Here is a 25,340-nt window from a genome sequence, read left to right on the forward strand (position 1 = left end):
GCTCTGCCGACCGTAAGAGATCAAGCTTAAACAGTTTTAAACAAAGCGTTAACAAGAAAGAGCCAACAATTTTAGTAGACGAGTGTAAGAATTTCGACGTATATATTTGGTTTCTCCATTTACTCTCACACACAAAAAAGACATACCAGGATGAGTATCGCAAAAAAAAAAAAATGCTTCTCTTTCAAGATTTTACCGTATTTGTAGGTACTGAGTCGCCAAGTTCACGAACTTTTTTTTAATTACATTGACTTTTTCTTCTCCGATTTTAAATTAGAAAATCACCCAGTCTTTGTCATGCAAACGTAAGATGGTTTGATCTTCATAGCTACATGCGTTTTTTTAAAAGAGAAATGTAATCGCTTGTCTCACAATGCGGTCACTTGGGATGTGAATCGTGACGTTTTAACGGCACAGTCCCAGTCTTCTTCAGACGAGGAAGTCGTACGTTCTACGCGTCACCTTTATGCTGTTGTGCTCAGCTGTGATTGGAACGTTTGAAGCTTTTGTTTCTTTCCTTTTCTTGACTTGCTTCAGAATGTGTTTCCGCAACGTTAACAGTTAAATATTAAGGCTTACTCTGGAGCCTTAAGTCCCCGTAACTTTGGGCGACTTTGGGCGATTTAAGGCGACCTAAGGCGCCACAAGCAAAATTGACAGAAAAAAACATTGCGACTTTAGGCGATTTAAAGCGATTTAAGGCGACTTAAGGCGACTTAAGGTGACTTAAAGCGATTTTATTGCACTGAAGCCGGTGATAAAATCAAAGTTAGCAACAGTCTCTCCATAAATCTTAAGGTGGCTGAACACAGTTTTTGATACCTGTATTTCTTTCGCCGTTTTCTTTAACATCCTTGATCTCTCGGTCGCCAAAACTGGCAGCAAGCAAGTGAACGGCACAAACTTTGTTTTTTTAATAGTTAAGCTGACGTATGTGCCGTTGCCATGGCGACATTAAGAAATATAAACAGGCCTTTAAAATCGGTTTTGTTTATTTGTATAAAATCTAGTCATTAGATTTTCTTTATAATTTGCATACAACGAGCTTGTAAAAATACTCACAAGTTAATACCATTTTGCAAACAATTTAACAGAGAGAACTTTAATTATCCCTTGCTGAGGGTTCACTCGATTATCTAGAATTTCCTTTGTTAAAAATCAATTTTTTTCAATACTCCAGTTACTTATTTCCTAAAGTATTTTCGCGCCAAATTTCGCGAAATTCTAATGAGTGGTTCTCAAAAATAGGCATATTTCCGAGAAAGCAATTTTCCATTCAATCGCAATTTTTTTACTTACTACGCATGAGCTGAATTTAACTGGGTTCTTTCGGTAACGACGAAAAACCTGAGAATTGCTGGGTTCTTTGCACCGTTAACTTTTCTTACATGTCTTTGTAATAAAAGATTAAAGCCCTCAATACACTACAGTTGACCTTCGGTCAGCATTTTCCTATTATTTTTAACTACTTGCAGACTAGATATCCATGGTTTATCCGATTAATAAAACCCTTCCGTCTAAGATATAAAATAGTAAGATAAGTAGTGGCTGTTTATGTCAAGATCTTTTTAATTGGCAAATAAAACTTCAAGGCGGAGCTTCCGATTTGGGTGTACTCTTTTGTTGGATCTTGTCTCTCCTTTGGGTAAAGGACGCACGGGTTCAGGAGTAAATATCACAGGAGCCAGCGAGAAAGAAGAACCAACAAACTGCTTTACCCTTTACACCCTACAACACTATGCATATCATTCTCTATACTGTTCTCTATACAGTTTCTAGGGCATTGAAAAGGAGAATTTGTCTAACAATCAAAAACTTCTTAAGTTCAATATCATTCCCTTATTATCATGACCTTAATTTTTAATTTAGGGGTAACGCTGTTTGCGAGAAATTGGATGCTCATAACTCTTAGAACTCTTTTGGAGTTTAAAGAGTTAAGTATTTTGCGATCATAGCTTTAAAGAATAACATCAATTTGGACAACGAGCACGTGGCAATCAAAAGAAACGAGAAAGGTAAAAGGCTGGCGATAGGTTTCGCTTTGAATCACATCTACGAGTTGACATAATCACAAAACGTTTACCAACGTTTCCGGGTCTGGACTACTTTATCAAGGATTACGGTCTAACTTGTCTTCTAGTTTAGAAACAATCTTGATTACACGAGGTCTTATCCCGAACTGAAACGTGAACTATAATTTTCTGTCTTAAAATGAACTAATCACAGAGGCGTTTATGAAACCATAAAATATTTCGCAGCTTCTCTCGGAAGCGGTAACATTTAGCTTTAACGGAGCGGTTACACAAACCTACAGTTATAGTTCGTTAAAAATAGTTCGTTTTACTCGTCGAATCACGCGATGAATTATACGACCAATGAAATCAAAAAGGCCATCACTTTTTTTTCTTAGTTCTTCCTGGAGTAAAGCGATGGTCTTCATTTGTTCCTGGTGGAGTTGTTTAAATTTCTTTTCTTTGAGCTCAGCTTCTTCCTTTTCTCTTTTTACTCTCTCGATTTCAATATTTTTCTCTGACATCTGATGCTGAAACTTTTGCTTTAGCTCTTCGTTTTTCTTTTCAGCAGCTCTCCTCTGTCTCTCCGCTTCTTTCGCTTTCAATTCCAGTTCCTCAGCTTTTCTCTTCTCACTCTCAAAGTGCTGTAGATCTTTCTGCACAGCGGAAATTTCGGTTTGCAACTTACACTCCATTGCAAAGTTCCTTAAAGCGTCTTCTATTCTTGCTTCTATTTCGTCTGCTGTTGGCAACACAAAGAGCGGCTCAATAAGTTTCACGCGGCTTCTCTTACAAATATTTTTCTCTAGCGTAACGTAAACATTTGCAAAGTCCAGCCACGAGTTCGCATTCATCGTATCTTTAAGATACCAGGCCAATTCTACTAATCCTTTTCCGTCCATAGGACTTCCTCCTAAGGTCTTTTTGATGGGAAACGTCTTGAGTTTTTCAACCACTCGCTTCATTTCTTGCCAGTAGTCACTCTTTCGTAATTTATCGAAATCTTTGAAAAGATCACGTTCCACTTGCGGAATCTGACTTACTATAATTTGGTTCCTCGGGAAGTGCTTTCCGATGGCTTTTCTCTCTTCCTTCATACTCTCCTCGAAGGAAGGTTCCACGATGCAATCCTTTGTGTAATCTTCGATTGTTTTGCCCCCATCAGGATCACCCAGTGCACCTCGAATAACCACCTGAAGTTTGGGAAAGTTTTCGATAGTAATGTTAGGAAAAATCTGATCACTTAAGCGTGACATGTGGAACAAAAAGTGTAGATTGTTGTTTTGAAACACCTCACGGACAAAAACGTTCAGGGGCCCGTTTCTCGAAAGTCCCGGTAACTTAACGGGCCCGAAGCAATGTTTTAAAATCAAAATTTAAAGGATAGGGAAGCAGGTTCTGGCACCCAAAACAAGTCCTTTTTGTTTCTTTAGCTGATAGTTTTATTCCATCATTTTCAAAACTTTTGAAATCGCCATCTTAAAAGAAAACATAACAGCTTTACGGGTCCGTTAAGTTACCGGAACCTTCGAGAAACGGGCCCCAGGCCAGAGGAAACCAGGGCTGTAAACATGCTCAAATGAGTTGTAACGGCGTCATCGCCCAAATTTGTGCCTTCAACGTCAAGTAACACAACGCTTCCTCCTTCCTTGTCTTGTGGATAGATGATGCTGCACCACACGTCACGCGTGACAGCTTTCAGTGTATCGCCTGTTTTGAAGATTTCTTCGACATGGCTGTGATTTACTTCGGACCATATGTGACTTATTACGTTGAGCGTGGTAGATTTTCCAATTCTAGCATCTCCCACAACAGCTATGACGCGAATCGGTCGTTGCAACTCCCACAGGTCGTCCAGAACGGTTCTGTTCAACTCAAAGATATCTCGTGTTTTGTCGTACTTGATGAGGATTCGAGCCGGCTTTCCTTCAGCAACTGAAGCGAAATAGAGCACGGCAAGAAATGCTACGAAAGCACAACATCTACCTAAGTCCATCTTACTACCAAAGCGAATGGATTGAACGGAAACTTCTCTAAATATATTCAACGTGCACGAGAGCAGGGGCTTTTTCGACGTGATAACGACTGTGGGGTTTTTCCCTGTCCGAGAACCTGCAAAGCTGGCACACTCTAATTGGTTGTCTTGACTTCGCCTCTTTTTCTCGGAAATTGATCGTAAATAATAGACAGACAATTTCGAATAAAGGGATGTTATGTTAATTAGACTATTACATCTTTTTCTGTCATGTCGAAGTTAGTAAAGATCTTTTATTTCTAAAAACTTCATGGTACACTGCACCTTATTTCTTCATATTTTCGATCACTTTTAGCAATGGAGAAAATAAAAATTTGTCTTGAGTCGAAACAGATTTTTACAAAACAAAGAGCTCTTAGCAGAGAATGAAACAGAATCGTTAGGGGAACCCCCTTTCACGCCAGAGACTATAGGGTGGCCGTAGGGTCAAAAACCTGTGATAAATTGAAAATTTATGTATTCAGTTCTTATTCCGTATGGAATAGAAGTAAGCTCTACAGTTAAAAATGAATTATCTTTGCGACAATGGAAAGCTTTCCATACTCTTACGCGCAAAATCAGGGATCTCGCAGTGATTTCAGTCTCCCACATACTGCCAGGGAAGTTTCCCTTTCAAATCAGTCACTTCCGGTGTACGCTTTGCGCTTTGGTGCACCGTGATGCTGCGAAATAAAGAGAAGTTTGGGGGTTTTTCCTAGAAAATTGACTCATCATTAGGTAAAATTAGAAGAGAAACAGAAACACATGGGCAAAGTACGCTATAGCAGAAGCGCATATAAATTTCTCTAGTGATAATTACAAAATATCAGACTCGTGGAGCCTGTAACTTGGTCGCTCGACCCCTTGAAACTGTCAGGGCTTCGAATTTAGACGTTGTTTCCGTCGAAATGATGTTGAAGTTACCGGTTCTTTTAATACTTGTTTCTCTTTTGAGCAAAACTTGTCGCAGTTCACCAGCAAAACCACTACTGAGGTTTGACGAGGAAAATGGCAAGTTCACCCTCAGCGAGGATGCTTTGCCCGAGATACAGTCTTTGAAAGGGCCTGTGAGAATTGTCGGAGCCATTGGCGACGCACGCGTTGGTAAGTCCACAAATTTGAACTTCATCAGATATTTTCTTGAAGGAGAGCGAAATCAAAGAGTTGAGAAAGTTTTTAACACGAGCGATGGCATGAAACCATGTACGACGGGAGTGTGGATGTCTGTGTCGCGTGATGCAAATGGCGACGGAAACACGATTTTACTCGACACAGAAGGAACTAACTTAGGCGACAACGAAAACACAGACTTGCTCAGCATCTTCACCATGATGATGTCCTCCGGTCTGGCTCTCTTTGCAAGGGAAGCAGTACAAAATCACAATGTACAGTTTTTGTACCGTGTTTCGCGCTTGAGCGAACAGATTTGGAAAGATGATGTAGAGAGCATGCAGACATTTCCACAACTACTGGTGATCATAAGAAATGCCCTTGCACCATCCCCAGGTAAAACTTTGCAGAGTCAAACTCAAGATTCTATACTTGATGGAAAATACGGAGAAACCATTGCAGAGCACTTTCCTCGAATTAACATCAAGGTTCGAGACATTCCCTTTGTGGATTCGAAACGATTGCATGACTTAGAAAAATTTCTGCGTGACGATTACGCAAATGTCGCATCCTCTCTCTCCTCTGATTTAAGTAGTTTTCCTTTAAAAAAGACAATTCGTGGAGCAAACATGGACGGAACAATGATCGCTTCTTTCGCTAAGAGGCTTGAGATTGCTCTCAATCAAAATTCATGGAGTGGATTTTCAAATGTATATACCACCCTCGAAACGGAATTGTGCGACCGTTCTTACCAAAACATAATTGAACCTTTTCTGAGAAATAGTTGGAATCACATCAAGAATGGAAGACAGCAAATTATGGATGAGTTCACCGAAAAATGTGCTTTGGGAATGGAAAGAACGAAAATCAAAGATAAACTTGGTGAAGTTATAGCCCAAAAAGAAGAAATGGCAGAAAAAGAGAGAAGCCATCAGGAAGAGCTGAGAAGGAAAGAAGAAGAGGAGAGAATGGAAAAGGAAAGGGAGGAACAGCGCCGCAAAGAAGCTATCGAGAAAGAAAAGAGGTTAGAGGAAGAGAGGAAGGCGAGAGCAAAAGCAGTGGAAGAGCGACGAATCCAAGAAGAAAACTTGCGCAGAGCTGAAGAAGAGAGAAGAAGGTTGGAAGAAGCTGCTGCAGCTCGAAGAGCGAAAGAGAGAGAGAAAAGAGACATAGTAAATACTGTTGTTGGGGGTGTGATCCTGTTTGGAATTCTCAGCGACTCTCGACTGAAAGAAAACATCACAGTGGTGCCGAATTCAGATTTCGAGCAGATTGGTGTTCGTAGCTACAACTGGGTATGGTCCGAAGATGCCGTAGAACTTGGCATGAGTGGAACTGGGCATGGAGTCATCGCTCAGGAAGTGGGGGAACTGTACCCGTGGACCGTGGTTACGGGTGACGATGGGTACAAGAGAGTGAACTATGAAGCCTTGAAACAAATGGTAATGGAGAAGAAAACTGATTACTAATTGATCACGGAACGTTATGGAACCGATAGAAATCAGAAGTCTCATGAGTAATTGGAAATTTCTTTTTTTTTTTCGGTATAAAACGCGCAACACAGCGTATTAGAAATTCCTTATATAATTTTACAGTTAAATGAAATTTCCGTGAAGGTATGCAACCCCATAACTCGTTTCTGTAACTTGATACAATCAATAGAATCTTTTTGTTTTTAAAGTGATAGATATCAGACAGTACGGAAGGCGAAACAAATCATTGAATTGTTCGAGTTTCTTGATTAGAAAACTTATTGATCCCTGTAAAAATTAGTATAATTTGTAACTGTCACTGTATTATATGTTTAGTAGAAAAAAGTTGAATTTCATCGTCTTTCCTGGTTTTATCGTAAACGTCAGAAGTTCCAACTGAATAAATAAACGTTTAGTAGTAGGTTTGTAAGTGGAGGCGTGGTGGCCTCATGGTTAGTGCGCTCGACTCCGGATCGAATGGTCCGGGTTCGTGCCCCGGCCGGGAAATTGTGTTCTGTTCTTAGGCAAGACACTTTACTCTCACAGTGCCTCTCTTCACCCAGGTGTATAAATGGGTACCGGCAATTTAATGCTGGGGGTAACCCTGCGATGGACTGGCATCCCATCCAGGGGGGAGTAGAAATACTCCTAGTCGCTCCATGCAACAGAAACCGGAGTTAAGCACAGGCCTAATGGGCCACTAGGCTCGAAAACAGACTTTACCTATTTGGTTCGTAAAGAGCTTGTATAAAACTATCAGCCGTCTAACTAGTAACGAATGAATTTTTTCTAACGAAGAGGTTAAACAGCTCCCTACTTTCTGCTTTTTTGAGGTCCTTAGGACTTAAAATGATTCGACGAATGAGAACAGGAGACTACGGTAAACACTCGTTGCGTTTGTTCGGACCCTTTCTATGGGGAAAGTTAAGCTCTGCCGTGCATTTTTAAAAAAAGCATTAACAAGAAAGACCCAACAGTTCTAGTACACGATTGTAAGAATTTCGACGTCTATATTTGGTTTCTCCCTTTACTCTCACACACAAAAAAGACATACCAGGATGAGTATCAAAGAAAAAAAATATTCTTCTCCTTCAAGGGCTTCAAGATTTTACCGTATTTGTATGCACTGAATCATCAAGTTGACGAACTTTTTTTAGTTACACGGAATTTGGCTCCAATTTTGAATTAGAAAATCACCCAGTCTTTATCATGCAAACGTAGGATTAGATGATCATCATGGTTACATGTACGTATGATGCACGATCCTCGCAGTAGAGAGCGCATCATACGTACCTACAACCGCAGTTCAAAATATATGAACTTCATATATTCATTGTATATGGTTACATGTGTTTGTTTAAAAGAGAAATGTGATCGCTTGTCTCACAAAGTGGTCACTTGGGATGTGGATCGCGACGTTTTAACTACATACTGGCAGACTTCTTCAGGCGATGAGGTCGTATGTCGTACGCGTCACTTATAGGCTGTTGTGTTCAGCTGTGATTGGACTGTTTGAGGCGTTTGTTTGTTTCCTTTTCTTGACTTGGTTGAGAAACCGAAACGTTAACAGTTGAATATGAGGCGGGGGTAGTTGGTTGCAAACCGGCATACCAGCAGTAGTTCGTGCAGTTCGTGCAGTTCGTTTAAGCATTAAGTCCCAAAACAGCTCCCCGACATTATCCATCATCTGAAGTCCGTTACGGAGATAACCAAATGTTTCTAGATACAGTAAGTTCGGTGTCGAATTGCAGTCAACTCTTTCCTAAGAGATCACCATTAGAGCAGAAAAAAGTGTTCCTTAGAGAAAGAGGAGGTCACTTGACTTGAGAAAATCCTTACAAAGAGCGAAAAACTGATTGAAGGAACTCGAGCACTCGTCCTTGAGGAGAAGGTTTTGAAAAGGTATTTAATTCAGATACCAGTCGGACATTTGCAAAGTGGTTGCAAAAGTGGATGATCATAGAGAGAGAGTTACATGACTGTTCCTGAGTTGGCTGGAACTGAGTTTCAAAATTTGACTTGAGGAGTAATTAAATGACGTCTTCAAATCTTTAGTGCGATTCTATTATTGGAATTTTTCGTCACAACCGTTTAGACCAATCCTGTGTCCAACCCATCCTCCAGTTACACCGTCTGAGGTTTCGTGAGAAGTGCGTCCCCAAGAAGTCCCCACTGAAGACTTGTTCTGCCATTCCTCACTTCATGTTTTCACTCCGTACATAGGATTCATAAAGGTCGTCGTTGTTGGCTTAAAGATTGGATTTTCAGCCTGTTTTTGAGACAAAAGGATGAGAGGTGCTACAGTATTATACCATATTGCCATAGTACTAATATAACTGACTAAAGGACTGATTGCTCTAATGGTTGACTGACTAATTGTCTGATTGAGTTAAAACTAGATTGACTGCCTGATGTCTGATTAAATAACTGAATGACTGACTGGCTAACTGACTAACTGACTTAGAGAGTGGCTGACTCTACGACTGACTGACTGAGGAGTGACTGACTGACTGGCTGATCGACTAAGCCACTGATTGACTGATCGACCGATCGACTGACTGACTGACTACTGACTGACTGGCTGAACTAAGGACTGACTGATTGAAAAATGACCGACTGATTCACTGAATGGCTAGCTGACCGACTGGCTGAATCACTCACTCACTGATGGAATCACTGACTGACTGACTAAAGCCTGAAGATTATTCAAGAAATAACGGCAAACCAACTGAAGAACAAATTGGAAGTTACATTGTTTTCACCATCGTCACGAAAATGAAATGATCTCTTTTTTTAAAAAAGCAACAAGTGTTTTGAGAAAGTTCACAATGTGTTATGAAGACATACCATGACACATTTTGCATTCTGTTGTTCCTTTTCAAATTTGGCAAATGCTCTCCGGTCCTGAAGATAGGAATGTAACTTACAAATTTAAACCATGAAGAGAGGAAGTGACGTTATTGTAACAATTAACCATTACTAAAGAATTCATGAGCTTAATCGAAGGGTTCATCACTTTGAATTTTTCCATCTTGAACATTGCAAACCACCTTATCCGTTAAGTGGTAGGATAATTTGGATTTATAATTTCAGTTGATAGCGTGAATTGGCCTCCGAAGGAGATGCTAAGGCTGACGGAATTACTTTGACCAAGGGCTAACACTATAAATTCCATCTTTCTATCCTCTTTACGATCGCCAATTCAATCAACCAACTCACTCAAGAGTTAGGTTTATCCCAAGAAAATAAGAATATGTAACTCGTTAAACATTACTGAGCTAGATATCTGAAGGAGACAGTTTTTCTTCTCTTTATTCTTTGCCTAGGAGAAACTGATGCCTGTAGTCTCAGGAATGATTTAAGACTTGTGGATTGGAAATTTACTGAGTAATCAGCGGAGTAATTACTACTGATGTACTCGGTCGTCCAACGAATATCGAGTAATTTCGATCTGAATGATTAGTTGACGAGCGGTAGCGATTTTTCCCGAAAAGGGCCAAAATGATTAACAAACTTTTGAAAAATAATCATAGGAAATCAGCTGTTGACAGGAGATAGTCGTTTCACGTGGATTGCGACCGGTTAAACTTTTAACCAGAGCCCAACTGACAATACCTGTATCGTTGCTAAAACTCTCCATATTAGCAATAGAGCTAAGGCAACAGCGAGAACGGCTCCTATCACGCCCAAAATAACCAACAGAGCCTGCATCTCTGATGGACAGTCTAGGAGAAAAAATATATATTGCGCAGGTCGTTTCCACGGATTTAATAAGGGGTATACAGAGGCTTAGGTGGAAGAGGCCTTAAGACGAGAATTTGTTGGAGAGAGGCTCGGAGACTCAGTTTCTAACGTGGGAAACTATGAGGACAAGATTAACAACGTGTCTACTTTTCTTACTACATTGATATTCACAGTTTATTCACACTTTATTATGTAAATTTTGGTGCTGTGCCTCCAAGGGCCAGCCTAAGACCTCTACTTCTTCTCTTGGTGTTCTTCCCTTGCAGCGCAGTTGGGTTACTTTCCGTGCAAATAAATGACCGTTAAATAACTGCTCTGTATCAGCAATTCTTGTTAAGACAAGTCTACAGGATTCAACAAAGCTCGAGAAAAGGCGTTATTTGACATCACATAGATTCTTGGAAATATCTTAAGATAGTTTGGAGTTTAGGAAAAGGAGCCAACCTTTAGTCCTCTGTGTATAAATCTCCAACTGTCCATCTGCTCTTATTGTGTAGGCAAACCCAAAATAACAGTCATCTTCGTCTCGAAATCGACACTGTTTGCCCATCTCTGGAGGAAATAAGAGATTAAAATGGTACTTGTAGTGAAATTGTAGTTATATAAAGAAACAATAAATATTCATCAGCTCAGTTATATCAAGAGGGCAAGCCCTTCACACATGTGTGCATTCTCGGTACGTACGATATAACTGTGAGTATTGGTTAGCGCACAAACCATTCACGAGTCTCAAATGAATATATTTAGAAATTGCACTCCGCAACCGTGCAACCTAGAGCTCTCTCCTAGATTTTTCACTTAAAACCTAGTTAATATTAACTATTAACTATGCTTAAAACCAAATGGCACGAGAAAAAGTGTAGAGACAAACCCGGCAAAAACAGAATGCCATCTACATATGCAGAATCAAGCCATTCTCTTTAAATGAAATACAAAGAACAACAACAACAATAAATGAAAAAAAAAAAAAAAACATTAAAACATGACTAAGGAATGCTTCAAAGGAAAAAAATCCCAACTCCTCTTGCACAAACCTTTATCTAGGGTTATAAGATGAGGTAAAACAATAACTCACCGGATGTTAACTTGTCTACTACGGTGATTCTAAAGTCTTTACATTTAGTTTTGCAATCCTCTCCAACTAGTTCCCCTGTACCGAATATTTGACATTGCACGCATGGTCTGTTAGCTTCACAGTTTCCTATACAACTCTGAAATTTAGATACATAAACCACAGTATGCAAAGGAAGCTCTACGGTGAGAAGAAGTAATGGGTATTTGACGCAGTTAAGCATTCCAACCATTTGAATTTCTTTCTTTACTGTCCCCACCCCTTTGGTAAAATTGAATTATTTTCCTTTGACTGTTTAATCAGCTTTACGTGTAAAACTCTGTGTGAGATACCTTTCTTGATGGCGCTAGTCAAAGGAGTCGCTTTTTGGGGAAAAGGACTGTCCAGCTTTGCTTATTTATACCAAATGTTCTCAAGGGGAGTTTCAAATGATAATAGTGGATCAAATTCGGAAAAAAAAGAGTATTGTCTGATTGAGCTCTAAGACTTATCATATCAAAAACATTGCGGCAATGTTTCGATTACAAATCTCAGCTAGCGCTGTATTTGAAATTTCAACATTCCTTACAACAAAGTGACAGGCGATATACTTACAAGACAATCATCACAAAAAGGTCCCCTGTAGGGTAAAGAATCATTGCACACGCATGTTCCACATTTACAGGTCCCTCGACCGTTACAAAGCACCTAAGGAAGACACATATGTATTTTTGTAGACACTAAGTTGGAGAAAGATACGGGCACAAGTTTCCCGGCCCCCGATAGAGTCGCGAGGGTTAAAGACTTGACTAAGACCATCGCCTCTTTCTTTGGGTAGGGCTTCTCTTCTACGAGAAGAATGACTGGGTAATGTTGATTGGAACGGAAACTGTTTAAGGGCCGACCTGCGGTAAACTAGTTTAGACTCCCATCCAAGATGAGTGGCGCTAATACTATTGGTTACTTCGTAAAAAAAACTCCTCTTTATTCATCACGATAAATGCAAAGGCAAAAGGAAAGGACGTCACATAGGCTTTCGAGAGTCAATTGATGATTACCCCAGTGTAATGTTAGCCTTACCCCATCCTTGGTACACCCGTTCAAGTCCTTGCTACAGCTGCAAGAAGGTCCACTCCAGTTTTCTTTACATTTACATTGGCCGCAGTCACAAACTCCGCGCTCTGTTGGTAAAGAGCAAATGTCATGATATCGACGCAAATTTCAATGTTAGAAAGTCATTTGAATATATCAACAAAGTTGAAATGGTAAATTGGCCACCGTTACGATTACAAAAGCTGGCGTTTCGAGCGTTAGCCCTTCGTCGGAGCGAAAGGGCTATCGACGAAGGGCTAACGTTCGAAACGTCAGCTTTTATAATCGTAACGGTGGCCAATTTTCCATTTCAACTTTGTTGACATATTCAAATTATTTCGTTACCCCCACCGACGCAGCCCCAAACAGTTTCTTTAGAAACTATCAGCCTTTATTCAGTAGAAAGTCATTGGTTTATTTCTCAGTCTCAGCCTCGATCAAATTTCAAGACGGAAGATTAGGTAAGTGGTGTGGGGCGCTGAATTAGAATATAAAGGTTAAAGGATGAAACCTTAAATTCTGGCACTTCTTGCACTGGCCACTAAATGATAAAATGTAGGGTTATGTGGCTGTTTCAGTGAAAATATTAATTTAAATTATTCCATGGAAAGCGCGCACCAGCGATTTTTACCCACGAGTTGCGATGCATCAAAAAAACCAATGAGTGAGCGCGGCGAACGAGAGAGTTTTTGATGCATCGCAACTCGTGAATATAATTCGTTCGTGCGCCCTTTCCATGGTATGATGACGATACATTTCAAAAATTGAAAACGAACGACTGTAAAAATACAGTGTTCTTCCACGGATGATAGTACCTCACAACGTAAATCCCAACATGTATAAAATGAATAAATATAGTTAAGCATTAAAGGATCAAGGCGAAAAAGAACCAAAGAGGTAAATAAATTGTCGTACACAGCGTCTTAATTCTTCTTGGAAAATCAAGGGCTTCAATTGCAGGCTCCACTGCTCACAAACACATGATGTAAGAATAAATAGATTTCTTTTCTTAACGTTACCCTTAGATACTGAGTTGTACCGGGAACAATCGTATATTCAAGGCATGAAAATATTACGGCTCGCGTCGCTCCGTTTGGAATGTCCTTCTATGTTATTGCCTCATCGTTTTCAATTTTTCTGTTTAGTAATGTCTCTATTTTAAAGCTGTTACCTTTCAAAATCCAGGCATAATAAATGTATAGATCGTTTGTGTATGCCACCAGCAATTTATCACTCGGACCAAAAACAGCTTCAGATAGTTCTGGCGTGACCTACCCGATCCTCCACAAATCTCCTCATTTTCAGGATCTTTAGGACAGTTTAGATTGTTGCACTCGCAGGTTTCTCCATAAATTAATCCCGTAGGATCCTGAAAATCAAGGGAGAAGCTAAGCAGTCATTGACTATCCGGCTTGAACGGGGATGCAAAGTAAGGCATGATATGGAATTTCTAGGATTCGAACGGAGTAGTATGACGAAATATTCAAAGTGTTAACGCCGTCTACCCTTGACTTACTCTGTTTTTCGTACGTTTTTCTTTCCATTCAGAAAGGATTTCCAATATTTGGAGGTGCTTGGTGCTATACATCAACCGGTAAACCTGGTTATCCAAACCCTTAGAGAATACTGGAGATTTGAGGCAGCCTGAGTGACCCTAAGTACCGACCGTGACATTTCTCCATGAATTTTTCCCCATAGAGTTTTAGACTCCAAGCTATTTTTCAAGTCTTGAGGTCGAAAATAAAAAAATTATGGCGTATTGGTTAATAATCATTGTTAGGTTTCCATTCGAGTATTGCTAAAAGTATTTGTCCCAAAAGACTGCATCGTACCACACCTGATCTAAAAATTTGCACGGTAGAGCAAAACAAAAAACAGACCTTTCCACCTTTAGGTGGAAAGGGAGTGATTTTTTTCCCTTCCAGCGTGGGTTCGTCAATGCCTCAAACACTGTTTCACATGCCTACAATCTTATTCCTGCCAAAACTCGTTACAGCTCTTAGCCAGACTCGTTTTACAACCTTGTTACCACCATGCAAATTCCAGAAAAGATCACCTTTGTGTCCTTACAGTAACATTTGCCACAACTGCATGATCCCTGACCACTGCACACGCCGCTATCGTCACTATCAGTGGTGAAATATATCAAGGAAGAGTCAGTGCATGTAAAGAGCTAAAGAGTCTTCATCAAATCTATGTGTGATAAAGACTGGCAAATCGTAAAATCCTCATGGCTTTTCTTTAGGATTCAGTAACGTAGAAAAGAACCACTATGAAAATCTCCCGGTGAAAAGTTTTCTGACTTTATCAATTGAGGATCCCAAGAAATACTTCGAAAGTTAGATTCTTTATCAGTTTTTTTCTCTGTATCGAAAACTGCAATCTTATTGGTCTTTAGAGCGGTCCAGATTTTCCTATCTCTGCCTACGAACATTCGTAGAGTCGCCGACTACATCCCCGCCTTCGTTGCCTTTTTTATCAATATATTTCGTTTCGTCGACTGGGCAGTACTTTCAAGCAAAGACATCGGTCACGACCTCAAGCCGATAAACAAGTTATTATTATCTTGAAGTGTGAGACTACCAGTGGAGTAGAAAAAGGGATGAATTTTGAAAGAGTTTATACATAGGTGAAATGACAATGTGAAAATATCGGCTTCAAGAAGGAAACTGCCTCAACCAACTCTCTGAATTTTTCTCGCGTGTTTTTTATACAAGGGCTTCACTCAGGGGCGTTACCTAGACTTTTTCCAGTTAAAATTTCCTTTTGGAAAACCATCTAAGAAAGCGTTAACAAACAAAAGATAAATCAGTGACAGAAATATTTTCCATGCAGCATGTAACTTATCTTTCTGAACTTGGATGACATTATCGTGACTACATCTACTATCAAAATTATCATTTAAGAGTAAATTTGCTACCTTTGGCAATTTTTTCGCTCCTCTTCCTTTGTGCACGAACAGTATTCACCTGCCCTGAAAACAAAACTTTGATTAGGAACTAAGAGAAATAGACCGAGATGATATTATAAACATTGTACATTCCAATTTTCGGTGATTTCCTGGATTTGAGGGACAAAGACTGCCCTTTACGTAACAAAATGAAAAGCCACTCCAATTTTCCATGGCTTCCTTTTGATCGCTCAATATCAACACTCAGAGTCACTGTGTCAAAATGTGAGGGTACGATCCACGGTAATGCTTTTGTAGTGATTATTAAATCAAATTTGCCACCTGAGTACTTGGTATCACAAAGATGGCACTTTCAATCCTGCATAACAATAATTTTCATCTTGCCTGAGGTGATGCATGCACAAGGTCTGCCAAACGTGAAATTTTCTAATAAACTCACCATCCATCCTGACAGAAACACATTCCACACTTTAAGGATCCTCTGTGATTGCAAATTGTGCTATTAGGTTCCTGAGAGAAAGTGTTTTTATGGTGCGTTAATGGCGATTGAAGGAAATCTCTTCTTATTAGCTGCGTTACTCGGATCTGTACATTAACGACATAAATCCACTCGAAATTCTATATACAACTGTGGAGAAAAAAGCATTAAAGCAGGAGACGTCACTCTTTGAAGGTAGGCCCCTTTAAATTAGTTGCTACACTACTGATGTCATTTGCACCTCGACTTAGGCCTTAATGCTTAATAATTGGAAGACAAACAAATTCTATTTCATGCAGAATGAGTGGATTAAGTGCTAGACTATTTCTAATTGAGCTAGTGTTTAAAAGTCTCTCAAAACTTGATTTTGGTTTTACCAGATTTTCTTCTGCTTCACAGTCACAACTGCAGACATAAGATAGTTTCAAAGAAACTTGTCCGTAAGGAGTTTTGATGGAAAAGCTGCAAAGAAGAAACTTGGTTGAATTAAATGTACAGAGAGAGTTTTTTTGTTGTTGGAATAAACAAAATTAGTGATAAACGTAGGACTAATTTAATAAATAATAACGAATAAATTTGCGAATGAAAGAGGAAAAGACACTTACTTTGTGGGTAAGTCATCTGTGCAGTTGGCCATTGATACTGTCACCTTAAAAGATACCTGTAAAAGATGAGGAGAATTTCCTTTTATTTCAAGTAAAGAATTCTTGGTTTAATGTCAAGCTGTTAAGTTTGAAAAGTCCATCAAATTAGATTATTTTAAAATCAACCGTAATATCATAAGATGTACTGACTGACTAACACATTCAATGACTCACTCAATCTAGCTTGACGTATGCATCTTTACATAATAAGAGAATGCAGATGAGGAGTAAGGCAAAAGAACAGGTTCATTTACCGTATCTCCCAATTCAACACCTGTACAAGTTCTCGTGTCTTCGTAAATTTCACCCTTGCTAGAAAAAGGAATAAAAAATAAGGGTGAAAAGATTAAAGCTTCTTACAAAGTCAGCTTTTTTTAGGTTAAAGGCAAGTCAGTCATAAGAAACCAGGAGTTGGTTTTGACTTTTTATTTTACATATGATGCACGATCCTCGCAGTAGAGAGCGCTATTTGTGCAATAGCGAAAATCAGACCTGAAAAAAATCAGGCCTGTACGGGATTCGAACCACTGACCTCTGCGATACTAGTGCAGCGCTCAACCAATTGAGCTAACAAGCCAACTGGGAGCAGGCCGTTAAGTTGATTCGTAATAAACCCGTGATGATAAATCAAATACGATGAATATATGAAGTTCATATATTTTGAACTGCGGTTATAGATACGTATGATGCACGATCTTCGCAGTAGAGAGCGCTGTTTATGCAATAGCGAAAATCAGACCTGAAAAAAATCAGGCCTGTACGGGATTCAAACCACTGACCTCTGCGATACTAGTGCAGCGCTCTACCAATTGAGCTAACAAGCCAACTGGAAGCAGGCCGTTAAGTTGACGGGTTTATTACTGCGAGGATCGTGCATCATACGTATCTATAACCGCAGTTCAAAATATATGAACTTCATATATTCATCATTACTTGTTATTTTGATACCATGGTGGCTAAGGTAGCCGTGCATGTCTTTTCTAGTCCAGTGACGTCATGGCTTACTGTCTGAGTTTTTCTATGTTCAACTGAAGTGGTACTTACGGACAGAGTGCAGTGTATCGAAGGGTGAGCCCTGCAGAATTGGAGTCTCGTATTGTCACAGTGCGGGCGATTTTCTGGTAGAATGAGAGAGAAACAACGGATAATTAACTCTTATAAAACGTTATTTATATTTGCATCTACAAATGGAATTTGGCTACCGTGAAGATGCGTAAAACATACCAATGTTTACATCAAAGATCTTTCTCTAGATAAAAAGTACTTATATTTCTGAATTTTCTATCTATAGTATAACAATCAAATGCTTTCACTAAATTTGCTAAGTCACAGTTCTTTCACTTGCTTAATCTTTCAACAGCTTTCTCTCCTGGATATAGCTCCTCACCTTATAAGCCTCGCCAATCACACGCACGATGTTTGATGAATCCTCCAAAAGCTCCCCTGTCTCGGCGTAGGTTTCGTTTCCTAAAAAATATGCCAGTTGCTAAAAAAAAAATAATATAGGTTACATCGAATCCACTAAAAACCCTTTTGTCGCTATTACAGCTGGGATACACGAGGCGATGATTCTGCGGATGGAGTTCGAGTGACCTAACTTTGTATTTGGGGTTCCACTTTCAAGGAGTTTTTAGACCACTAATACTGGGACATACTGGGAGAAGAAAAAGGTGGGAAAGAGGTCAGTTGCCGACTCACAGTATGTGAAAAAAATTTTTGATACATCTTATACCCTTTTCTTAACCCTTTAACTTCCAGAGGTGATAAACCAACTTCCTCCTATAACATCCATACAGCCAACAGGTTATTAGAGTCTTCAAACTTATCGGGTAGATTTGGGTACCGTGATCTCGTAGCTCATTTACAAGGAATTTGGACCAGCTAGAGAGGGGGAAATTAAAATTCAGATCTTGGGAGTAAAAGAGGGTTAAAGAATTTTGTTCGTGTTCTCGCTCATCAACACAAGGTAGTTTTAGAGACCATGAATCATGTATTCAATACAGCGTGATTTGAGAGAGTGTGTCTTACTTACTTCTCTTTATAAATAGGTGTAAAAAAAAAGTATTTCACCTTTGTTAGGGAGGAAAACTAGATAAATTTAAGCTCCCGCACTGACCGTAAAGTAAGAAAGTCACCTTGCGACAAGTATTTTTGGCGACCATCGCAATACTTACAGCTCATTACGTAAACTTGATTAGAGATTTTAAGCATGGTTTCTAAGATTCAGTGACGCTCTTTGATACTTACTTCATACACTTGCTTTTCTTTGGATGCCACAGCGAAAATTGGAACCACTTGCGACTCAAGTAAAAGATCACGGACCAGTCCTGGAGATGGATAATCCTGCAACAGAAGTGGACAACATACTTTGAAGATACAAGGTCAGTGGTTCAAATCCCGTACAGGCCTGATTTTTTTCAGGTCTGATTTTCACTATTGCATAAATAGCGCTCTCTACTGCGAGGATCGTGCATCATACGTATCTAATACCGCAGTTAAAAAAAAATTTATATGAACTTCATATATACATTGTATCTGATTTATCATCACGGGTTTATTACGAATCGACTTAACGGCCTGTTCCCAGTTGGCTTGTTAGCTCAATTGGTGGAGCGCTGCACTAGCATCGCAGAGGTCAGTGGTTCGAATTCCGTACAGGCCTGATTTTTTTCAGGTCTGATTTTCGCTATTGCATAAATAGCGCTCTCTACTGCGAGGATCGTGCATCATACATACTTTAGAGAGCTGGCCAGCGGGTAGCATGTAATATTAACGACCTACCATGGTCAATGAAGCGGTATATTCCTGCCCGTCCAAATGACAAAGACCATCGTTAGGAATAACGACTCCGCCAAGCTATAAAAAGACGAGATTTTGTGAGCTGAACAGTCCCGTAGTCAAAATGAGGAAAAAGAGGAAGGAAGATTTTGTAGAATTGTCAACTCAATATAGCTACTAATGAATGTACTTTTTGACTTTAAGAACATACTGAAGTTAGGGGAAAGCGATTGATATTTACTGCATACCGTTAACATACTCTCTTGCTTAATACAATGCTACACCGTGTTTAATCAAATGTGTCGTAAAATCACGGTCTAGAACCAAACTCGTTACTTAGGTAAATTTTCGATTGAGAATCAAATGTAATTAGGAATTTCTCTGGTTTTATCTTACTTGGTCGAAGAAACTCGCGCCAAATTTTCAACCAAGCAGGTGCAAAACAAAACCAACTACATAATGCGTTTTGGTCTTTCGCGTTTCAACGCGCTTGGGACGGTTACCTTGTTTTTAGCATAAGTTCTCGATAGCCGCTTCTAGTATTTGACAACGTGGGTCGAAAAGCGCTTTAAGGAAACACATAACGCGTGGAGCAGGACATGGCGTGGAACAGATCCATGGTAAAACAACATAGCCAGCGTAACGTGACGTGATACGACGTGACGTGAGGTACCTTAATAGGGACCTTAAGCAGTCAGGACGGCGACACTAAGGAAGACGTCGATTAATAAAATGAATTTCTACTTTTAATTAGCATTTCGAAAATGGCCGCAGGCGTTTACCAAATATTACGGCGCCACACCTCAACCTCAGCACTGACGTATGGTAGCAGCACTGACGTATGGTAGCAGCGCTGTGTTCCAAATGGAAATTACAATAATTTGCCGTCGCGGTTTCCGTTCGCAGACGACGCAAACTTTGGTGATTTCACGTTGTTGTTTTGCAAAGGACGGCTAAGAAATGTACAAAGTTTTAAAATGCACGTGCTGAGCTATTGTTCTTCCCACTAGATCTTTTGTTTTACCACGTCCTTGTTGCCGACGCGAGACGGTAACGTTGAATAAAATGGAGTATTGTAACTCTTACCAGACCGTCTCCAGCAAAGTGATAAGCTGCATCGGTTGTTAGCACCACCACCCTCCGTGCATCCTCCTTATTTTGCCAGCCGATCTCCTAAAAGTGAAGAAACCCGTTGTAACTACAATATTAGGGACCTTAAGCAATCAGGACGGCAACGCCAAGGAAGACTTCGATTATAAAATTAATTTCTACTCTTAGTTAGAACTTCAAAAATGGTTGCAGGAGCTTACTGTCTTATACGGCGCCACAGCTCAACTTCAGCATGACGTATAAAAGTAACGTTACTTTCCAAATGGAAATTAAAATAATTTGCCGTCGCAGTTTCGGTTCGCAGACGACGCAAATTTTGGCGATTTCACGTTGTTGTTTTGCATAGGACGGCTAAGAAATGTACAAAGTTCCAAAACGCACGTGCTGGGCTATTGTTCTGCCAATTAGATCTCACGTCCGTTGCCGTCGCCGTCGTGGTTGCGTAAGTTCCTAGTAAGCAAATTAACCCGGGGATCTGATGTTAACAAAGGACTACTATTCTTCAGCGAAGATCTTAGAAGTTTAAACCAATGTGGGTGAGTTTTTAGGGAAAAACGACACATTCTTTTTAATTGTTTACAGGAGCTGGGTTTTTTCGAAAATTGTTCTGAATTGCAAGGAGACTTGATTCGTAGTGTGCCAGCATAAACAAAGGTCCAAAAGAAAAGAATATACATAGAGGGAACAAAAAGGATTCAGAGTGGATATGAAAACACGAATTGTACTTGACGAAACTGTAAGCATTTAGACTACGTTCTCATTGAAGTTATACGGTTATCGACCAAGCCTAAAATTGATATAACTTGCCCACAGATTATCAGTTTCAGGTAAAGTGCCAAGTCGCCTGTGTCATCTACTAACCAACCTTTTCACAAGCAGCCACCTGAACAAGAGCCTCCAAACCTCCCTCTGGATTGTCAACATTTCCAGAAGCCATCAATTTCTCAATAGCTTCCTGTAAATAAGTGCGTATATACTGCTCAATAAACTTGATAAGTAATGATTTTTTTATCAAAATGCACAATAACGCTGCAAAATTTCGTCAATTCTCTCAGAAAGTATGGTATCAAGCTCAAGATGTCAGACGAGTGAAAGAAAGTTTGGGCACATTTTGGCCGAATTTCGCGGTGATAAAATTTCTTTCCTTTCTTCCTTTCTTCCTTTCTTTCTTATCCTAGGTAGCGATGAAATTAGCGTTTTCCTTGTTCTTAGACAAACCTGAAAGTGAGATGTATTCTTGTTCAAAGGCAACACGTTATGATAACCAAACGTTGGAGTAGAATTCACATTATTTGGGTCAGGAGCAGCAACCCTTTAAGAAAAGAAAGACAAAAAGGACACAGGGACACTTGTCAGTACCATCACGAGATCATAATTGACAAACAGAAAGCCGACAGAGTAACGAACAAACACACGATCGGACAGTCACATGCAGAGAAGGAAACATAATTTCTTGCACCCGTGGATTGTTCAAGTTGACTCCGCTCGTTCAGTTTCTCAGGTTTCTATGCTTTTGTTATTAATACTATGCGACCTCTAGGTGTACGAAGTGACTAGAGGGCGACTAGTGTGCTGTGTTGAAATACATGAATATGAATATAGTTTATATCTGACCACTTGCAGCCCAGAGGCTGAATTACGGGTGCAGTGTAAGGTTGAGAACAGACGTCAGCATATCAGGCACCTCTCGCAGCCGCTTCAGTCTATCGATCTCACCTTCCCACCCATCCCACCCCAGGGGAGGACATCCATCACACAGTAATCTCGTGTGTGGGAAATTAACGTCTCCTACTCCAACCCTACAGGAGACGGGACCTCCATTTATTCGTCCCTATCCGAGAAGACTAGAATATCTGACCATTTCTTGATGTTATAGAAAGGTAGCAACATAAAAAGAGTTTTACCCTCAATGAGAGTTACAGCAAAAATCATTTCAAAACTAGGCTTACAGCTTACTTGTGAGGACCAAATATTCTGTAGGAGTATCAATTTTAATAAGTGTTGCTATACTTCTACTATAAACATCATCGTTGAGACAAGTTGACCTAAACTTTGACCACGTTGTTTGTTGTTTACCCTCCCCCCTCCCCCTCCCCCCTCCCCTTCAACTCCTTACGCACAGAGAGAGTCACTGAACAAGTTTACTCGTAGATACCGATACTTACATCACAGGATCTGTGTCCATATAAGGAGCGGTGGGTTTGTCAACAAATGCACCAAGACCAAGACGAAACCTTGAAGTTAGATTTGAAATCTCGTCCGCTGTAAAGACAAAGTGACGGTACCCACCCATTTAAAATCATTTTTGAGAAGAGATAAAGTTTCTTGAACAAGTGAGTAAAGGATAGCTAAAGAACAAACAGATGAACTTTCAAAACCTTCGTCATATTGATCAAGTTTCAGAAAAAGCCAAAACTATGGGACGTGTTAAGGACGTGTCATCATAATATCACACGTAGCCAGTGAGAATGGACAAATTAAACTTTCTGAAGCGTGGGGAAGAGCGAGTGAGAAGTCTCGCTTAGTTGTTAGTTTTGCACCCGATTGGTTACGAATATGACACGAGTTTTCCGGACTAATTATTGACTATCAATAAAGATTTAGAAATGCAAAGACTGGCAAAAACCAACAATAAAAACCGACGTTTCGGTGTCATCATGACGCCATTGTCAAGGAGAAATAAAAGATAAAGTTTGTAGCAAGGTGTAATACTAAATTAGCATAAATATGTTACGAGCTAATTAAACAAATACTTTTGCGCAAATTGAATCGCTTTGCACGTTCAGAGTGGGTTTGTTTTTTGTCTCTGATGAAAAGCATTTCGTTCACCAAACAATCGAACTTGTTACTACACTTTTTCAGAATGCTAAAACGTTTCAGTAGGTCTTTCGGGACTTCGCTGTGCTGTTCGTGGTAGTGTTTATATATTGAAGATGCCTTTCGTTTATGTCCATCCACGCGTGTGTGTAAGTGTCCGCGTGTATAGCCCACATAACCCGCATCACACAGGTCACATTGAAATTGATAAACGACGCGTTCTTGGTTGACAATCTGTGGCTTGATTTCTCGTACTTTAAGATCTTGGCCAACTTTGCGGCTAACAAATACTGGCTGGACAGTTGTCTGCACCTTCATGCTAAGATTCTTGAGCTCTTTCTTAACGTAATTTGCTGATTCCTGATCTTTGAAAGGTATGACCGCACGAAACGTTTTAGCATTCTGAAAAAGTGTAGTAACAAGTTCGATTGTTTGGTGAACGAAATGCTTTTCATCAGAGACAAAAAACCCACTCTGAACGTGCAAAGCGATTCAATTCGCGCAAAAGTATTTGTTTAATTAGCTCGTAACATATCTATGCTAATTTAGTATTACACCTTGCCACAAACTTTATTTTTTATTTCTCCTTGACAATGGCGTCATGATGACACCGAAACGTCGGTTTTTATCGTTGGTTTTTGCCAATTATTGACTAGGATTGGGTAAAACTAATGCCGTGTCTTTTAATTTCTCGGTGGACCCGATATGAATAAAATCAGTTTAGAAAAGGCGTTAAGAATCTCACATGAAGCTATCAACTCTGAGAGGATTGCCCATTACTTTTATAGTCCAGAGTAAAAAAGCCATGATACGATCACACAAACATTTTCCGAATTTTGTTACCTAATAGGTGTCCAAGTGATTTTATTGATTCCTTCTTGATAGACCTTGATACGTCCGTCAAGTAATACAGATCAACCGGGAAGTTCCTTGGGGTGTGGACATTTACTGTGATAGTCGTGGAAATTCCTACCATGTGAAAGCACTATATCAGATGGTTAACTTCACAAGTTTACCGCGGTTTTCGAAGAAAATAGGAGACGACTTTACTACAGAACACATTTCAGGCAATTCTTTCTCCCAAAATCCCTAGAAACGGCTGCCACCGCCAATCGGATCTTACATGTTAGTGCAACTTCGTCCAAAATGGCGTTAGAAAACGTTTGACTGCCATCAACTGAAAATCGTATTAAACATCATCCTACATTTCCTCAATCTTCGGGTGTTCTTTTCATTTTGCCTTCAAATTCAACATCGTCGAGAGCGTTAACTAACTAACAGTATCAACGGTGACGACCCTTAAGTCCGTTTGTTGCACCTGAAATGTTGCATATGTTAAGCCACTACACTCAAAACATCCTCGAACAATGTTGGATTCGACGATTTTTTTATTTTATTTTTTTTTTAACCACAACAACCTTTATTTATTATAATTTCTAATGACTAATGACTATTTTAACAAATTGGACATGACCACAGGTAGCTAGCTAATCTTGGTGGGTCATGTCTTAACTTTGAAAAAAAGTTGTTATACAAGTTTACAGAAATCAGGAAATTATTTAGAGAGAATAGGTACACGGGTTTGCAGAAATCAGGAAGTTAAATAAAAAGAGTAGGTATAAAAACAAATACTACAAAATACAAAAATAGAACAATTAAGGCTATACTTGTTCTTCTAGAAATACATTAAAAACCTTAGGAAAATTTGACCTTTTGAATGATGTTTCGTATGTCGAGATAGGAGTCTTTCGAAGACAGAATATTGAAAAGTACTCTTTTAATTTTTCTCTTAAAGTCATATTTTGAGAGATTCCTTAATGTAAGAGGCATCTCGTTTGAAATTTTTGTTCCAATTCTAGAAAACGAGTTCAATCGAATAGAGAGCCTAGTGCTTTGTGTGTAGAAGTTGTGCGAAGCAGAGGATCGGGTATTATAGGGGTGAATAGTAGAAATGTCTTGAAACAGGGCTCGAATACTTCTAGGGGCGTTTTTGTGTCTAATATCAAACATCAGGTTAGCTGTAAGTTCATAATAAGAAAATTGTAGCGGTAAAATAACGGCATCGGAAAATAGAGGAATTGCATGCTGATTGCGGTCAGAAAAATAG

At 39.6% G+C, this 25,340-nt stretch overlaps 3 protein-coding genes across 7 annotated transcripts in view; 1 reads left to right on the plus strand and 2 right to left on the minus strand.

Moving 5' to 3' along the window:
- Positions 1 to 1,154: 1,154 nt before the first annotated feature.
- Positions 1,155 to 4,168, minus strand: LOC148719348 (guanylate-binding protein 5-like). Its single transcript, XM_088740456.1, has 2 exons — positions 3,560 to 4,168; positions 1,155 to 3,326 (listed from the first exon to the last, which is right to left on the minus strand). The coding sequence occupies exons 1-2, from the start codon at positions 4,006 to 4,008 to the stop codon at positions 2,315 to 2,317; spliced, it is 1,461 nt and encodes a 486-aa protein (XP_088596582.1). The 5' UTR covers positions 4,009 to 4,168; the 3' UTR covers positions 1,155 to 2,314.
- Positions 4,169 to 4,498: 330 nt separating this feature from the next.
- LOC111326328 (uncharacterized) lies at positions 4,499 to 7,026 on the plus strand. Its single transcript, XM_022930300.2, has one exon. It carries the CDS (start codon positions 4,935 to 4,937, stop codon positions 6,603 to 6,605), a length of 1,671 nt encoding a protein of 556 aa, XP_022786035.2. The 5' UTR covers positions 4,499 to 4,934; the 3' UTR covers positions 6,606 to 7,026.
- Positions 7,027 to 7,598: 572 nt separating this feature from the next.
- LOC111326339 (integrin beta-PS) overlaps positions 7,599 to 25,340 on the minus strand; it is a 43,631-nt gene continuing 25,889 nt past the window's right edge. For all 5 annotated transcript variants that reach the window (XM_088740423.1, XM_088740426.1, XM_088740424.1 and 2 more), the window contains 23 exons: positions 24,077 to 24,202; positions 22,582 to 22,678; positions 21,635 to 21,728; positions 21,282 to 21,371; positions 20,393 to 20,479; positions 19,310 to 19,384; positions 18,776 to 18,871; positions 17,916 to 18,014; positions 17,573 to 17,646; positions 16,783 to 16,840; positions 16,490 to 16,545; positions 16,262 to 16,346; positions 15,846 to 15,916; positions 15,416 to 15,469; positions 14,552 to 14,621; positions 13,771 to 13,864; positions 12,484 to 12,584; positions 12,019 to 12,111; positions 11,428 to 11,563; positions 10,797 to 10,904; positions 10,224 to 10,333; positions 9,456 to 9,512; positions 7,599 to 8,877 (listed from right to left, as the gene is read on the minus strand). In XM_088740423.1, coding sequence (XP_088596549.1) covers positions 8,809 to 8,877; positions 9,456 to 9,512; positions 10,224 to 10,333; positions 10,797 to 10,904; positions 11,428 to 11,563; positions 12,019 to 12,111; positions 12,484 to 12,584; positions 13,771 to 13,864; positions 14,552 to 14,621; positions 15,416 to 15,469; positions 15,846 to 15,916; positions 16,262 to 16,346; positions 16,490 to 16,545; positions 16,783 to 16,840; positions 17,573 to 17,646; positions 17,916 to 18,014; positions 18,776 to 18,871; positions 19,310 to 19,384; positions 20,393 to 20,479; positions 21,282 to 21,371; positions 21,635 to 21,728; positions 22,582 to 22,678; positions 24,077 to 24,202 — 2,000 coding nt within the window. In that variant the 3' untranslated portion in view covers positions 7,599 to 8,808. The remainder of the gene's footprint in view (positions 8,878 to 9,455; positions 9,513 to 10,223; positions 10,334 to 10,796; positions 10,905 to 11,427; positions 11,564 to 12,018; positions 12,112 to 12,483; positions 12,585 to 13,770; positions 13,865 to 14,551; positions 14,622 to 15,415; positions 15,470 to 15,845; positions 15,917 to 16,261; positions 16,347 to 16,489; positions 16,546 to 16,782; positions 16,841 to 17,572; positions 17,647 to 17,915; positions 18,015 to 18,775; positions 18,872 to 19,309; positions 19,385 to 20,392; positions 20,480 to 21,281; positions 21,372 to 21,634; positions 21,729 to 22,581; positions 22,679 to 24,076; positions 24,203 to 25,340) is intronic.

This window comes from Stylophora pistillata, chromosome 12 (assembly GCF_964205215.1).
Source record: "Stylophora pistillata chromosome 12, jaStyPist1.2, whole genome shotgun sequence".
Lineage (NCBI taxonomy): Eukaryota > Metazoa > Cnidaria > Anthozoa > Scleractinia > Pocilloporidae > Stylophora > Stylophora pistillata.

Bases quoted from the DNA above. Each gene is read 5' to 3' on its own strand.
- LOC148719348 (XM_088740456.1), bottom strand. From the start codon at position 4,008: ATGGACTTAGGTAGATGTTGTGCTTTCGTAGCATTTCTTGCCGTGCTC. The intron at 3,327-3,559 runs CCTGGGGCCCGT...GAGAAACGGGCC, and splicing joins ACAGCCCTGGTTTCCTCTGG to CCTGAACGTTTTTGTCCGTG.
- LOC111326328 (XM_022930300.2), top strand. From the start codon at position 4,935: ATGATGTTGAAGTTACCGGTTCTTTTAATACTTGTTTCTCTTTTGAGC.